This window comes from Molothrus aeneus, chromosome 6 (genome assembly GCF_037042795.1).
Source record: "Molothrus aeneus isolate 106 chromosome 6, BPBGC_Maene_1.0, whole genome shotgun sequence".
NCBI lineage: Eukaryota > Metazoa > Chordata > Aves > Passeriformes > Icteridae > Molothrus > Molothrus aeneus.
Window position 1 is genome coordinate 36,192,925 of NC_089651.1, and position 17,509 is coordinate 36,210,433.

Genomic DNA, 17,509 nt, shown 5'->3' on the forward strand with positions numbered 1-17,509 from the left:
ACAGAAATCTTATGAGCAAAATGAATTTGTTTGGAAAAACTTGAATTTTAAAGTCTGAACTCCTAATTTTCTTTTTCCAAGATTATTAAATTTTTTTTTAAGCCCAAGTAGGATGTAACGTTCTTGATACTCTTGCATTTTTGTTGATTTGAGATGTGGTGTTTCTGGGTGGGTTTCTTGTAGGGTGTCTAAGGAGAGACATGACTGTGCTGAAGGATGCTCATTCTGTCCTGATCCTTTCATGTCCAGTGTCCCTACTCAGGATAAAATCACATTTAAAAAAAGGCACTAGGACAGACATAGGGAGGCAGAGAATGGATGTAAAGTGATTGTAGGGTTCAGGTAAAAAAACTAAAGGGAAACAGGCAAGAGTTGGGTGACTAGGAAGGAGGAAGCAAGATTTGACAAACAGCAGAGTAGGAAAATGAACTGCTGTAGTTTGGCTAACACATATGTATCAAACTTCAAAAATCTATTGAGGACATATGTTATTAAAGGCAGAAGTAAATACTCAAAATTGTGCTACTTGTTGCTATTTGGAAGCATAAATTAAAATGTTTTACTGTGGCAAGTATAGCAATATCAAACCTGTGGCAAGCAGGTCATTACTTACATTACTTGCAAGGTCACATAAGGTTTCTTATTGTCAAAAGAAACAATTTAAAGCTCAGAGCAGTTAAGCAAGTGTGCTTTGGTCTGAATTACTCACCCATTATTTTTGTCCATAACACTGTTGCTGGTGTTCTTAGATCTTGTTTCAGTATACTGGTAGTCAGAACTGGAAGAGCATCATCCTTGAGCTCTTCTTACAATTATCACAGAAATAATTCCTCTCAAGACTTTTATCTCCTCATTCTTACTACTCTGAAAAACTCATCCAGAGCTTTTATTTCCTCTGTACTGGTGAGGAATATTGCAATTCCTGGTTTTCACCCTTCCTTATAGTACCCTTTCTCCGGAAATGTTTCTTTTTTTTGGCCAGTCACCAGTGAAGAGAAAATGGCTACTTCTTGGCTGAGTTTTAGAAGATTTTAAAAAAAATTGGAATTTTCCTCTGAACCTGTTTTTGAATGAGGATGACTGAAACTGTGCATAGTATTGCAACGAATGTCATAACAGTGCATCACGTAATCTTAGTGCTTGCTGATATCTACTAGAAATTACTACCCAACACAATTGTGTGATTGCACCCAACCTTTGCTTAGCTGCAGTTGCTGCTGCTTTAGGTACCTTTGGCCTGCTCATGTCCTTGATAATTTCCAGGTAATGACTCAATACTAAACAGGTGGTTTATTGTACATGCACACATGTAAAGTACCTGTACATTACAGCATGTGCTATAGGCACATTACAGCACATAAGTTTTGTTAGTTGTGCATTCCAGTGCAGGATTTTCCCATTACTCTATGACTTTGTCCTTTTTGTTGCTTAATATCATCTATTTTCTGTTCCTCCAGTTGTGGCAGTAGTTTCCTATATGCCATCACCAGATGCCTTACTAAAATCTAGATTGGTAAAAGCAACAGGTGGTTCAGTCTTTGTCTCTAGAAAAGAAAACGTGGAAAAAACTGAATCAGTATAATCTAATTTGTGATACACCCACCTTTATCCTATTTTATTTTATTAGCACATGTCTAAATGTTCTGAGAAGATTTGTGATAAAGACCTTGCATGTGCTATTAACAAGTGAACCGTTGAACTTTTTCTGGGGGGGATAAATATGAAGAGCAATAAGGAGGAGGAGGAGAAGAAAGCAAGCAGACTGGCTTGAATCACAGGACTTGTTAGCCAGGTTCATGTGTAGTTCTGCGTGCACACTAGGCTTGAAATATTTCAAGTGCATGTTGTTCAGTATTTGAAGTGCATGTTGTGTGCTAATATTTGTTTAACTGTAGTGGCCTTCTTTTCTTCACCTACAGAACTTTTTCTGTAAGGTTTCTCCTAGGAAAAAAGCACCTCATCCTTTCTGCTGTTAAACAAAATAGCAAAAAAGTGCATTTTGCCAATAGCAAAAAAGTGCATTTTGAATTCTCCCCTATATTGGCATGCTTTCCATGTTTGATTATTTATTTCCTTCATGGTGGTCACAAACTTACGAGGAACTGAGCACACGTTGAAATGTTAAAATGCAGCTTTGCCTCAGCTGTTTCCTCTTTGCCAAGTTAGTCCTCTCCAGCTGAGATGTGTCCTCATTCATCTACATGTCTTTATCAAAAACTGGAAGTGGCAATTCCAATTAGATGCTTGTCTCAATTAGAACTTTTAACATTAAGGTCTAGTGTAAACATTATTGGTGTTGGTACACATGAAAAGCAGAGGGCTTGCCAGCTGTATCATAAATTATTTTTGTTTTCAGTTTAACTTAATGAGTTTGGAGATACAAAACAACAGAAACTGCAGAGAATTTCAGGTCAGGAGAGGGCATGAGGATTCCTAGAGGAAAAGGATCTTGCTGAAGGAAGCCTTCTAATATCTTAGATAGGATGAACTACTTCAGTAGCCTTAAAGCTGCAGCTGATGCCTTTTATGCATTAATATAAAGCCCAACCACAGCAGTCCTTGGCTTTCCATTGTCTCACTGTGTAAACAAGCCCAATGTAAATATTTTAAAAAGCTATTTGTAAGTTAATATGGAAGAATTATTGTTATTATTACCATGAAATAATAGCTAGTTATTTTTGACCTTTGTCATAATTTAGTAATTCCCTCTTCAGTGGGAAGCCTGCCTGATGTGGAAACCTGTAGCTATTCCATATAGTGACAATTAATAACCTTATTATTTGTTTTTACAATGGAATTGATGAGTATTAAAACTTTACCCACCTACTTTAGAGCTCCTCTCTTTGTGAACACTTTGAGATATATTCAGTGTTGGATTTAGGTTGTATTTTTTTCACCTCTTATAGAGAGAATAATTGTTTAGGTTTATATTCTCCACAACATATCAAGAACAACAAGTATCCTGGATGAATTTTTGCAATGGGTAAGGCAGAGCCTCATCTTTAATTTTTAAGTACTTCTGAAAACAAATCCTAACTAGAGAGATCTTGTAAACAATATAGTAAATTACTGCATAGTGGTAATTCTTTGGCATGCCATTGCTGAAATCTGAAAAAGTTTCACTATTTAGGTTCTTTGGCCAATAACCTTTGATTATTCAAGGTCTGATTTTTTTTTTTTGTGTGTGTGAATGGAGTTTCCATTTGCTAAATTAAATCTGAGAAACAGTATTTTAAAACATTCTGCCTTGTAACCCTGTTTGCAGACAACACTCATTGCTTCCAAAGACGTTTGTGAATTACTTCTTTCCATTTTCCTTTATACCAAGATGATTGTAAGATGCTTTTTACTTTAAATTAATCTGAAAACTTTTCTCGGTATTTTAGTAAGAAAAATCCACTAGCATCTTGATGAATTCTCACATATTTTACTCTGGCTTTTTAGAACACAAAGCAGTGCATTTGTCATCTCTTTTTCTATGCTTAAACTTGCTTTCTGCCCTTATAATTTCAAGACTGTATGAAATTTTATGTTAAAACTATTATGGAAATAGTGTGAGGAACTGTAGAACCCATGTATGTTGATCTCAGTTTTAGTAAGACTATGGTAAACATGTGAGGAATGGGAGATCAACTTAAATTTTTATTCAGCTTTCTTGTGTAAATTCACTGGTTAATTTAGTAAAATACTGTCTACTTCAGACTGAAATGTGCAGTGGCTTTTTTTTTCTCCTGAGAATTATAGGAAATATCAGAATCTGTACTTTCAGGTTTTGTCTTTTCAAATTTAACACTCTTAATATGCATATTTAGAGCCATATGCCTTCTTAAACCTTTGTAGTTTAAAACAGTGTAACAAACTGGAATTCTAAAAATGGCAGAAAGCATGAAGGGAAGGAAGAGCATGTTAGGGACAATGATCTGCATTATTCATATATCATACAGTTTCTGGAGAGCTAGCTACGAATTAGAGATTACAAATACTTTTATTAAGCCTATAAAATGAATGCTGTTCACAGTGCATGGTTTTATGAAGTATTTTACTAGTTCTGAAAATACTGACTTTGCCCTCCATGACCCTAGGGCTGACTGCAGATGAAGCAGGCAGAAAATTTCCTTTGCATCAAAAGTAGTAGTGAAGTCTTTTGGAGGTAGAGAAGTGGCTGAATTTCTTCTTTAATAAATAAATAATTAATGGATATTCTGGTGGGATGGTAATGAGAGAAAAAAAGCCTGTCTTGAACAGAAGGCTTGCTAAAGTAAGAAGCCCATCCATAAAGAGGCTTGATAGGGTTTTGGCAGTTTTTAGTTTTCTAGATTAATTTTAAAAGGTTGTATTTATGTGTGTTGTACTCTCAAAACTCACAGCTGGCTGAAGTCTTAGCTGAGTTTCTCTCTAGATGATGAGTACTGCTTAGCTGATTCCCTAGTACCTGTGGTCAAGAGGGTTAAGCTTAGTATTCTTTATATTTTTGTATTTTTAAAGTTAATGTTCTTTGTAATAATATTTCTGGTTTTGAAATCAAGACTTGGATATGGTACCATGCTAGAGTAAATGTTTTTATGTTTACCTTGTCTTAGATTAAGAGGACTTTAGCTAATCTTTTGCAACATGTATTTTGGTGATTGAAGTACTGCAAAATAAAGCAGTTTTGCAAGTAAATGCAATGCAAGGCAAGTTTGGAATTCTCAGAGTTAAAATGCTTTCCTGCCAAAATATATAAGGATCAGTTGGAGGTTTGGCGTTAACCTCTGTTACGGTATGAAGAGCAGTTGTCTTTGGCAAGAAGCAAGTGATGAAACCCATGCTGAAAGCTCAACATAAGTGCAGCAATCAATTATACAAAGCCCCACAGATCTCTAGGAAAACCAGGGATTTCAACTTTATGGTCTTGGGCTTGTGTTTTAATTACTAGCATGAAAACAGTGGTATGTGAACAATGAGCATTTTGCTAGGTTTAAGTAACAAAACTTTTGTGCTGGTTCTTGTCTTCTTTATTTGGTGCCTATTAGTCCATTTTTATGATGATGTAGGAGAAGCACACAAAATTGGTTTTGGCTGTGCCTAGATTGGTACTTGCTGCATGCAGTATTACATGACTGCTGCATTGGAAGGCATGGGTGTATTGGGGAGAATGATTGAACTAAAAATACTTGGGGCAAAATCATAATCTCTCTGCCAAAATCTAGGAATTTTAAAATGGTTCACCTTACTTAGGTGCTGTTTAACTAAATGAATAATTTAATGTTTAACAGTTTCTGTTTATTGTTTCATTAGAGATCTTTTTAAAGTTAATTTTACACAGAGAAAAATATGGTAGTCATTGTCTTGACTAGCAAACCTAAAAGTTCCGTTCTATGTCTGATGGATCAGAAAAAATGCTGTTTTCTCAGAGTGGGGAACAGGGATTAAAGAAAAGTTTTCACTGAGACTTACTTTTGTTAGCAATAGCCCATATTTTTTTTCCCTGAAGTCAGTTGGTCTTTTGGCAAAATCAGGTCTTTAGCACAGAACACCTTTTTGTTCAGAACAAGTTCTCCGCTTAAGCAATCTAGACTTAGGAAAATATGGAAGTCTAAAATCAGGAAAGAGCATGTTTTTTCTTAAAGCATTAAAACTTTACTTTTGATTTACAGAAGTATTTTTTGTGAAGATCATGTAGATAGTGTTATTTGTGGGAGGATTTGATTTATGCTGTCAGTGGAGAGTTTATGCACTCACACACCCTAAAGGAAAGGAAAATAATGAGAGAGAGAGGTATTTTAATAAATATTGGACAGGAGAGATACAAAATACATAATGATACGTAATGAGAAATAGCTGTTAAATTTACTGTTGTAATTGTCTCGTGAAATTGTAGTTTCATGATTTTGGAATGGTTTTGCAGTGGTCATCTCTTCTACTCTGCCTTTAGACCAGTTTGCAAAGGATGTCAGGGTTGGGGTTTTCTCTTTCCTTTTTCTCTATTCTTTCATTCTTTATGCTTCATTAAGTTGTTTAGAAAAAAAAAATCTCACTTTCCAAATTAGGGATTAAACTGAATTAGGTAAATAGTTCACCTGAGAAACCTTTTGCATTTCTGTGTGCATAATACCAAATATGATATGGCATTCCCTTGCAACCTGTCTTCTAAAAGCAGGCCAACAATTAGAAAAGAGCATTCTTTACTCTAATTTTGTAGCTGTGTCCAATATTTCATACCATTTCCAGGTATTCTATACAGATAATATTTGTGATTTTCATAAATTTCTGTCGAGTCTTAGCTTATTGTTTCATTTACCTGACTGCTTTCCAAGAGATACACAGAGCCTTTTCTGTCTTGATGATCTTAGATATACAGTCTTGAGTATATCTTGCTTCATTTATTCTGTGATGGTGGAGATGTGTAGTGAACACCTTGGGAAAAAAAAATTGAATTGTTTTTCCTTTCTTTTCTGCCTTAATATATGTATCTAAAATGATCTGACATTATAATTTGACAAAGATGTTTTCACTGAGTTTTACCCATTGTTTGGCTTCAGCTTTGCCCTTTCAGCTGTTGCCCATCTGAACTGGATGCTACCTAAATAAATATTTTTGATGTAATTTATATTTTCATCAGTATTCAGAGATGAGTTATGATATCTGATACAATACAATTCTTGTAATCATCCAAGGCTAATTTATCGGTTCCACTGATAAAAGTCCTTCTCAGTGGAAAAAAAAATAAAACCAGGAGAATTCTGTATCAAACTCACCATCTTAGATTTGATTGTTTGCAAACCTCCTTTTGGCTAAAATCCTGTGCCTGTAACAAAGCATTCATGCTTAGTATGAGTGCTGCAACTTTAACTTCAAGACTTTATTGCTTGTTAGTCGTTCTCCATCATCATGTTTCTTGTGTAGTTGCAATATAAAGATTATTTAGTATCTTTAAGTATATGCAGAAGACACCAACTTTGTTTTGGTGATATGACACCGGAGTTTTACCCTGACAATTTCTAAAGAGGTGTGGTTCAGATGTGGTTCTTGTGAGCAGTGCTGAAAGATGCTAAACGAATCACAGCACTCTAAACAAGTGCTGTCTTTACTTCTCTTCCTGTAATACTTTCAGTTACTCATATATTGGTTAATCCTGTTCCTAATGTAATGCAAAAAGAATCAAAACTTATAGCAGTTTAGTGCTTTTTATCTAATGTATAATTACTTTATAGTTAAGTACTTTGTAATTTTAAAAGTACATGTAATTTTTATTCATTCAGTTTGCTGTAGAGGAATTTTAATGTCTGATAGATGTATGATATGGTTATGTTTACTGAATGATTGAAATATGAGTTGGTTAAAATTTTGCTTGAATATTACTTAAATAACTCTGTTTTGTTGTAGCCGAAAAAGAAAACTAAGACATTCAATCCTCCAATCCGTAGAAACTGGGAAAGTAATTACTTTGGGATGCCCCTACAGGATTTGGTTACACCTGAGAAACCCATACCTCTGTTTGTTGAAAAATGTGTGCAATTCATTGAAGATACAGGTAAGATAGGAGGACTGTTAGAGGAAAGACTTTCCCATTTTGCATAATGAGTAATACCTCTCATTTTCTGTTTTAAAGTACTTTTAGAATTTTATCCTAGAAATAAATAATTGTGGGCTAGGCGCATTTAAAAAGTAGAATGTGTTTTCTAAATTTTATGTGTAATATGTGATGGTTTTTTGACTTTATTTATACAAATACTTTAATACCTTTTGACAAATGTCTGAGGTTTAACATGTTCCCTGTAATTAATAAAACTTACATCACTTTCTAGTGCCAAATGATGTTTAACCCCGTGGCAGTCCAGTCTTACATGTCTCACTGTTGCCACTGTGTTTTATTTAATGTATTTAAAAGCTCTGAAATCCACCTTTTGCAGTTATAGAAAACAGGTGTTTGAAATGGCTTCTGACTTGGTGTGATTAGTCTGCTTGCTTTCTTGATTTTGAAGGTAAACCTGGTTTTGCATTTTAACTTGTTGCAGAGACAGAAACACTTATTTTCTAAATACTGTGTAATACTCCATGAAAAATGTTAATCTATTGAAGATGTAATTTCCCTGTTTAATGTAAAATATTAACATATATATGTGTTTACACTAGAGTGAAATTCCACAGTATGGTTTTCTCTCTCTCTTATCTCCCTGGCTTTCTGGTTGTGTGTTTGTCCCTGCTTTCAGCCTATTTAGTGTATGACCATGAGGCAAGTAGGACGATTTTGCTGGTCAAACAGAAGACTACTGTTAGGAGGGGGAATTTGTTTTGAGGTTTGGGAGTATCTGTGGTTGGGTTTTGTTTGGGGTTTTGGGGGGATTTTTTTTTTTTTTTAAGATTGTGAGCGCTAGCTTTCAGCTGGTGTATAGATCCTGCTTGCTCTGAAGTTTTATAGATGCTATATTGCTGTATTTGAAGTAAATGACAGTGTGACTGAACTGAAGCATGTGCAGGACCATCTTTTGATGTGTGTCTGCAATGGGAATATTGTTTAGTGCAAAGTAAAACAGCATCTTTTTTCCAAATTTGTTTATATCTCTAATACAATTTTGACTGTAAGATGAAAGTAGCAGTTTTAGCAAGAAAAAATCTAAAGAGCTTTCTTTCTTATAGTAAAATTCAGTTTTGTTGCCATCTGCAAGAATAGTGTTTCCAAAATAACTACCACAGGTGGTAAGCTTCATAGCTGTTTTTGAAGACTTACATACTGCACTATTGCAATAAAGAAATCAGGTGAAACTGCAGGCACTGATCTCTTTGGAGTCAGAGGTGTTAGTACAGATCTGTCTTTAACCTTTACTTTCTGTGCATTAAAGGTAAGAGCTGTATTTTCTGCCCTCCTACTTTTGCTTTTTCCACCTCATCCAGTTAAAAATGGGAAAGGAGGAAGAAGAGCAAGGAGTAATAGAGTGGCATAGGCAGTTTAATATACATATATATATATCTATATATATCTATATATATATATAAAAAATACATATGCTGCTTTTTGTAGCAAAAAAAGCCCCAACCCAAAACAAACTGGCATCATTTATAGGTGAGTCACTGACACTGGTGTTCTTTAAAAGTGGCTACGTACAGCTACTATGCATAGCTGTATAAAACAGATATTGACTGGTATTCAATTTCAAGAGTTTGTAGAATCTAGCAATAACTTAATTTGAGCATGTTCCACATTTTAAGAATACTTTCAAGAAATGAAAGTATCCTTTTAAGTCCAGTTCTAAAAGTTTTATTTGCTTAAAAATATTGTTGTCTTTGTGATGAACTTTCAAAAAAAAAAGTATTTCTCCCAAAGAATTTTCACCAGCTTGTGGGGTGAGAGAGAGAACTATAATAGTGTGAGAACATTTTTTGTTCCCTTTTTTCCTCGTAATTGTCAAACCATGCAACCAGCCAAAACATTTTGTACATCTGTTCTCTTCTCATGACCTGTCTTGGGAAAATAAGATGTTGGGTTAAGCTGCTCTGTGTTCAAAATGTAGGGTCTCCTCACAAGGGGTGACTCAGAAGGCACAACTTTTCCGTTAGCTGTGTTATGTTAGCTCATCCTGGAAGGCTACTGTACACCTGGAGAGTTTTAATTCTGGCCATGAATGTCAGCCGGACAAACACTAGTTGTCTTCCTAGTTTTGTTAAACACGTAGAACAAAACCTCTGCTTTTGATCTGTATTAGAATTTTCTTTCTCCTACTCTGGATTATGTGTAAGTAGCTTTGGTGTTGTTTTCAGCTTCCATACTTGGCTGTGAGAGTTTTATTTCTGCTGTGTATTATTTTTATATTGAATTAATATGCTGTGGGTATTTGAGTTTCAAGCAGGGTTCTCATAGAATGTATTTGTTGCCTTTGAGAGAAAAGAATGTTCACTTGCATTGCCTTCAAATCCTGTACTGAGATACAGTCACATCATTGACTTTGTGACTGTCTGAGAAAATTCTACAAATATGGTGCTGGGGATTATCAGCCTGCACAAGGCAAGTCAGGAGCTATTGGCTCCAGGCTGGAGTTCAGAATGGCACCATTCCTGTTTGATAAAGCTGCTTGGCCCTGGGGAGTCATTCAGTACTCGTCTCTCTCATAGCAGCCAGTCTGCTGCCAGTTTGAACTGCACTGAATACCAGTGTTTATTATCATTGTCTTCTTAATCAAGAAGTGCAGTCTCTTCCAACTCAGCTAATCTGGTTATTTCTATTACAGAGGATATAATTGTTTAGCATGTCCTCTTCAGGTACTTTGATGGGGTTCAGCTCCTTCCTATGTAATTTAGATTGTGGCTGAATTTGTGATTAATCTCGACTTGAAAGGCTAATCTTAATTTTTAATGTTTTCTGTTTCTATCTCATGAAAGTATACAAGGCAATGCTTTGTACCCTCTCATCTAAATTTTGACTGGGGCTAGAAAGTACACAGTGAAAAACAGTTTTCTCTATTTCAGATGCCAAGATGAGACAATAGTACGTTAAAGTGTTTTTGAAGATTCTTGCTCCACCATAAACCTTAAAGAATTGAGCACATGCAGAAAATACCATCAGATTTTTGTTTTACCATAATGTTCTGGAAACATCCTCACCAAAAAAAAGTGTGTGTCAGTAGAAGAGGGACAGTTTGGAAAAACTAAAGAAAATTCAGGAGCTTAAATTTCTAGCCTTTTATAAATCAACAGATTTTTTCTTCTGAAGGAGCCATGTTGTTCCTGTCAAGGTAAAGGGTCACCTGGTAAAGATAAGGGATCCTAAGTCTGTGCATATTAAGTGAAGGTTATTGTCTCTCTTCCTCTTTAGTATTTTTCAACAAAAAGCTTTATTCTAAACCAGTTATTCTAAACTGGTTTAACTTTATGGAGCCGACCAATTAGTTCTTGAAACATAATACAGAGCTTGAATCCCCTTATAATCTTTTTGGTAGTATTGGAAGCAGGAACTGGGGGCCAATTAACTCAGGTTAATAGCTGAGTAGATGTGAAGCTGGTAAGCTGTAAATATGTGTTAGAGCCTCCATTTCACAGCTGCCTGTGCTGTCACTGGTACTGGGAGTGCGAAGCAGCAATAGCACATAATACTTGGTTTTTTTGGAATTTATTGATTAAAAACAAATCACAATACCATGTGAGAACATTTTAAATTTTATACTACTGTCACTTCTGGATAAGAAAGGTGGAAAGATTTGCTAAATATGGTAAACAAGCTTTGCTTCTGTGTTTCTACATTGTCCACAATTATAGGAAAGCCTTTTTTCTATCCAAGCCTTTAATTTTTGAATTGATTGTAATTATAGAAGGATGAGTAATATTTTGGTTGGTTGTCAGAGCTCTTTCTTGGTTCACTGAACAATATGATCAAAAGATTTTTTTTTTCCTTCCAGGTAAATAACTTGCCAATGATGAATTACCAAGTTTTCCACTAAATATCTTGGTATAAATATATAATGTTTTCAAAAAACCTGATTTTTGGTAAACATACTGTGGTCTTATCTGTAACCTTTTACAGACTATTTGAGCACTTTCCTGTCACTAGTAACATGTATGATGTTTGTGTGCTTTTACCTCTGTCACATCCTTTGCAAATTGGTTTGTAACTTGCCCATGAGGACAACTATTTCAGTTGACTGTCATTGGTAGCTATTTTTGGTTATGGGCTTCCAAAAGAGTATTTTGATTGTATAGGTGTTCTGGTCTACTTTTTGCTTTCTCCTGATGGACTAAAGAGAACTTCATTTTGTTGCATCATTTGAAATGAATTTTAAAATGGATTAGTTTTTTGTAAACTGGGTTTATGGAAATGTACTTAGCAGGGAAACTTTGATTTTTGATTTTTAAGAAAATTGTAGTGGCTGTTTTTGTATACAAGTAATGGTGCTATGCTAAGATATACTAAAAAAAAGATTACCTGCTATTTTTAAATAAGAAAATCCAATGTGGACCATTACCTTTTTTCAAAATACAGGTAGCAGAATTGAGATACTTTTTGAAGTATGCTGTATGAATTGCATGAGTTCTGTATTTCTCTAAGAATCATCATGGAGAGAATAAGGTAGATATTCCGTAGTCTGACAGAGAGGAACAGATTTCTGGAGGGTAACTTAATGTCTTCAACAAAATGTTGATATGGTTTGAATTTTGTGTTGCAGTATAATGGAAAAAATGCTTATTTAATGTCCAATTTTAAGTGTGAAAAGTGTACATATTTGTGCCAACTTTGTAGCTTGAGTGTTTTGTTGGTAATGTTTTTATGCTGTTACACACACTTCAGATTTAGTGATGAACTATTCCATGGACTGTTTGTGTACTAGTCAACACCTACTGTTGTTGATTTTTAAGTTTTCCCAAACTTAAAATAATTCAGGTAAGATGACTTATGCTAACTGCTACTCTTAGCGTATCAGGGTTTTTTTATTCTTTTAGTAATTTTTTATGTTTTGGGTTTACTTTTTGTATTTGTTCATGCATTGGTGAGAAGTTTGACATAGATTATATTTCATTCTGTTTTACCAAGGAGGGAGACATCAAATTAACATTGCAAATACTAGCAGTTTTGCCATTGAGTACATACAGGTCTTGATGATATTCAACTTTAATATCAGTATTTTAATGGTTTTTTTTCCTCTGAGCTTTTAAATGTTTTTAATTTTTTATAGAATATTGCTATCCATGCACTTCATTGACCAGATTATAAATTTTAGATTTCATACTTCATAGAAAACTGATAACATTAATGGAGTGTTAATTGTACATTAAATAATTTAGCAAAGAGATGCTTATTATAATAATTTGTGTTTTAATAATTCAGTTACTCAGTTGTGAGACAAGGAATGGAATAAAGATGCGGGAAGGAATTTGACAGAGCTAAATGTTGTTATCTCACATGGTTCCTATGGAGAGCTCTAAGAGAAATTAAAAATTTTGTACTTGGTATACATATGATAATTGCTGCTTTTGATATTGAGACTATTTTTGTAATGCTGGGAAATTTACAGTTTTGGAGGTAATTCAAGTAAAAGAATATTGCCTTCTTCAAATTTCCTTCAAACCTAGCTTACACCATGGTCTTGCTGAATCTCCTGTGAAGCTAGATTTTTACATTGACAGTATCCATAAGGCAAAGTTTGTCTCCAGAGAATGAGGTTTGGTAGAAATAGGCAAAGAAAATGAGTCAGCAGTGCTTGTTGTGGTGAAAAGATCAGGTACATCATTGAAATATATTCCCAGTGGCTGGAAAATGGAGAAATTCAAGATTGATTGCCTCCCCTTTTATTTGAGGGGCTTGGGAGAGCTGGAGGGTTTTAGGAACCTGTTGTGTTGGACAGAGAGAGCAGACCTGGACACCCCCTTGGCCTGGTGTATGAGTTTCTGTCACTTTTCATTTTGGGCACTTGTCAGATGTCTCTGAATCAGTGGAATTCACTGTTCTGAAAAGCTATATCAGCAAAAATGGTAAAAGTTCTGCTATGTAGTATTACAGCTGCTATGTTAAGAGTCAAATATGTGCCAAAACAAGTGCATGGCAGGGAGCAGGGGGAAGGAGGGAGTGATTGCTGGGGAGGGGAGTGAGACCATTGTTTTCAGTCATATTGTTCAGTGAGGTTGACTCAACTGCCCATGAAGCTTTATGTTTAGCAAAAAACACACACAGGCTATGTCTCTTACTCGTGATTCCAGTTTAAATTGCTCTACAACACATTTTGCACCCTCATCATGTTGGTGAGTGATTCCAGAGTGGGTGGTGTGGTTAATGTATTTAAAACCAGGGCTTCTGCTGAAGGGAACATAGACAAGCTGGAGGAATGGGATAGGAGGAACCTGAAGGAATTCAGTGAGGACAAAGCCAGGCCATTCAACTAGAATTGCAAGGACTAAACTGCTGCAGTAGTAGATGCTCTGAGCACTTGACTGGGTCCATGTCAGTGCTAATGAAAAGGATGTTGTGGTTGTGGTGGAGAATAGGCTGATCATGCCTTCTGTATTGGATTTTCTCAGTAGAAGGGGCAGGCACTACAGCAGTAGAAGCAGGTACTAATTTTTGCTCTACACTCACTTGTTGGGTGTCATCTGAAATACTGCAAGAAGGGTTTTGACAAACTTGAGTCTAGCAAAAGAGGGTCAGGGGCTGGAGTTCCTGATATGTGGGATTATTCAGCTTGGAGAGGAAGAGGCTGAGGAAGTACCAGAGGAGGCTTCCCATACCTATGAAGAGATTACTCAAAAGATGCAGCCAGGCTAAAGAACTGAAGTACAATGTCATTAACATAGGAGGTTCTGATTAGAAAGAAAGGGAATACTTTTGCTCTGAAGTTTATTAGAACACTGGTTCAGGTTATCCAGAGAGATTGTGGGGTAAATGGGAGATATTAAAGGGAAGTTTAGATAAGCACCCAAATCTGATTTCAGTGTTGACTGTTATTTGAGCAGAAGGTTGCACTAGATGATCTCCTGAGAATTCCTTCTGTGATCACTTCAAAATTGGCATAGAATAGGTTTCAGTAGTTAGGAGACTGTACACCAGTCTGTGTTTGTAACTTTGGAATTAATCAACAGAGGGGAAACAAACTCAAGGTAAAACAGTCATCAGTCATTTCTCCTAATGGAAGACTAACTACCAGACAAGAGAGGAGTGCATGCATTAATTTAGTAGTGTGAGAGAATCACTGAAAACTGTAAACAAATGTTTTGAAATACTCATAAAACACATGTTGTTGTGCATTTGAGTTGTATTGCTAATGAGGTATCTGTTCAAAGGACATCATGAGAATTATACAAAGAATTCCTTAACAACTCAGGTAGGACCAAGGTGCCAGGGTATGTACGATAGTTATCCTGCTCCACTTACTCCCTCAGCATTCTCCAGACCCAAAGTGACCAAAGAGCTATATGCCTGGAAAACTACAATGCTTCAGTTGTCACCCATTTTTAATGAAGCAAAGAATGCACCTACCTTCTCCTAGGCATTTTCATAGTGTCATGTTAATTGTAGTCTTGTATTCTTTCTTTGAAATGGACAGGCCTTAAAATATGGGCTTGAGTGACACTTCATGAAATGGTTGAGACCTTGTTTAATAATCAGTTAGTGTAAATTATAGTAATGTTAATTCAGCTTTGGAGAGCTTCCTATTATAAGGGTCTTTCTAAAAGTGCTGCTTATTTCCTTCCACTGCTTATTGTTTATTGAACATTTCAATATGCTATAAATTATTTTATTACAAGAAGCAGTAAAACACTTATTTTTGGTTCCGGTTTTCAGTGTGTGAATTGAATGTCATGGGACTTTAAATGTCAGTGTTGATGAAGACACATTAAATGTGTTTTATGTAAGTAAAGTTAGTGTGAGATTCTTACTTAGAGATTGTCTTCTTTGCTCAGTAATTATATACATTCTAAGGTGTACATAGAAATTACTGGTTTGGATCAGTAAATTGGCAGTTCTGTAGCATGGGAGTTAAAAAGAGGTACACCAGATCAATCCGTGGAATAAAATTAGATACACAGATCACCAAATTTACAAAGCTAAGTGTGGGAATGATAGTCTCACCTATTGTAGTGGAGAATGAGTCCTGAGAAGTTCCATTGGCTACTGTAGAGGAAGGAATTGAACTGGGAGAGATGGACTTACTGTGATTGTGGCATATATTCAGAAACACAGACAGAACATGATAGGAACCTGGCTGTGGATGTTGTTAGCAGACACTCTGACTTTTCAGCAGTCTAAATGTTAGTATAGCTGTTGTCACTTGGGAAGAGAATTTGAAATCATCATAGACAGCTCTCTGAAAACTTAAGCTTTCTGTACTTGCTGTCAAGCAAGAAGAAAAAAAGAGTAAATGTTCTGGAGGAAGAAAAATCATGTTATTACGTAATGTGCTGCTATATACACAGTTTTGATACTGGTTGCAATTTGGTTCAGCCTTTCTCAGAATAGGAAAGAATTGGAAAAGATAATACATTTGGGAGTAATAGTAACTCTTGGATAAAGATGCACGAAATTGATTAGCTTAGAACATTTCTCAGGAGGAGCAAGTACATAAATTTACAAAACTGATGCTGGGAAGATGTAGAGAAGTTACTGCTTCTTGTTGAGTGAAAAAAATTATGCAAACTTTAGGTACTGAGCATAAACTCTGTGTGCTTTCATAATGTACATTCTGGAATGCCAAAACTGCATTCACCATGATGCAAAGACTACAAGTACATAACTTGAAGGAGTTTGAGTGAATTAGTGAGGGATGAATCCCCAGGTGGCTCTTACGACACCTTATGCAAAAGCTTACCTAAGCCACATCTACAGAAAGCTGGGAGCATATACCACAAAAATATTGCTGGTAGGTTTTTTTTTTTCTCTCTTTTTACTCTCCTCAAGCATATACTACATGGTGTAGTATATGATATGGAAAATGAATATTGTACCAGGTAGACTTTGATCTTCCCTTATGCTGAAGTATGTTCTGTGGAGAAACCAAGAGTTGTGGAAATATGTTGGAGCCTAAAAATGGAAGTGTCCTGCAGACTGATTATGCATATAGGTGCAGATCCACCTTGCTCATTTTCTCTGAAATGCTTTGAATCCCATGTGGTGAAGTTCCAGTTAGATGGGATGGAGCCCTGGTCACAACTGGCATCACAAAAGAAGGTGCAAGAGAATTTATTAGGCACTATGAGGTACTTTAAGAAAAGAGTAGCCTAGGCAAAGAGGATGTGCACTGTCTTGAAATAAATATAAATTATTGTGATGTCACGTAAGAAGGATCTAGTTATTTAAACCTAGAGGTATTGTAAAACTAGCAGGACAGAGAAGCAAATAAATCATGTTATTCTGATATAGAATATTGCAGCAGCAATTGTGTTTGGTAAGGATATGTTGAAAATGACAACTGGACCAAAACACAGAGTGAGAACATAGAAAAAAGTTATGAAAAATCAAGAGGATGCAGATGAAGGAACCAAATTTTTAAAAAGCTGTCAGAAAAAAGAAATGTTGAAGGCTCTCTATCTCTCCCTCTTTTATTATAGATATGCAAGGAATTTAAAAGCTAAAACTAGTGAAATAGAATGTCTGATACTTGATGGAAGATCTTGATGTAAGAAGTGTGGTTGTATAATAGAAAGCAACAGAGAATTGGAGCTTTACGTAAATAATACTTGCACACTTCTAGCTTTGTGCTTGCACACAGATTAAACTTGTCTCCTTCCGTGCCTTAGAGAAAGTGTAATGACAGTTGACCAGCCATTTCATGAAGCATGACTTTGTAGAACACCCACAAACAAGAAAAATTTTTCCTTGAGGAATTCAGAAGACAAATTTAGTAGCTTAATCCAGAATTGCAGCACTTCATTATTTTTGGAAGATGGCTAAATTCAGTCGGCATCTCCTTATTTAACCTGAAAATTTTCTGAAGTACTTTAAATTGTCTTTCTTTGTTTCTTAGAACTGTAGTGCAGATAGCACTCTAGAGCATGTGTCTCCAAAGCAGCCAGTTCAAGTATTTGAGATTTATAGACTCCTACTAAACAGTGA

At 35.5% G+C, this 17,509-nt stretch overlaps 1 protein-coding gene across 2 annotated transcripts in view; it reads left to right on the forward strand.

Annotated features, from left to right (window-relative positions):
• ARHGAP5 (Rho GTPase activating protein 5) overlaps window positions 1-17,509 on the forward strand; it is a 47,079-nt gene that overhangs the window by 16,797 nt on the left and 12,773 nt on the right. For both annotated transcript variants that reach the window (XM_066551380.1, XM_066551378.1), the window contains exon 4: window positions 7,366-7,513. In XM_066551380.1, coding sequence (XP_066407477.1) covers window positions 7,366-7,513 — 148 coding nt within the window. The remainder of the gene's footprint in view (window positions 1-7,365; window positions 7,514-17,509) is intronic.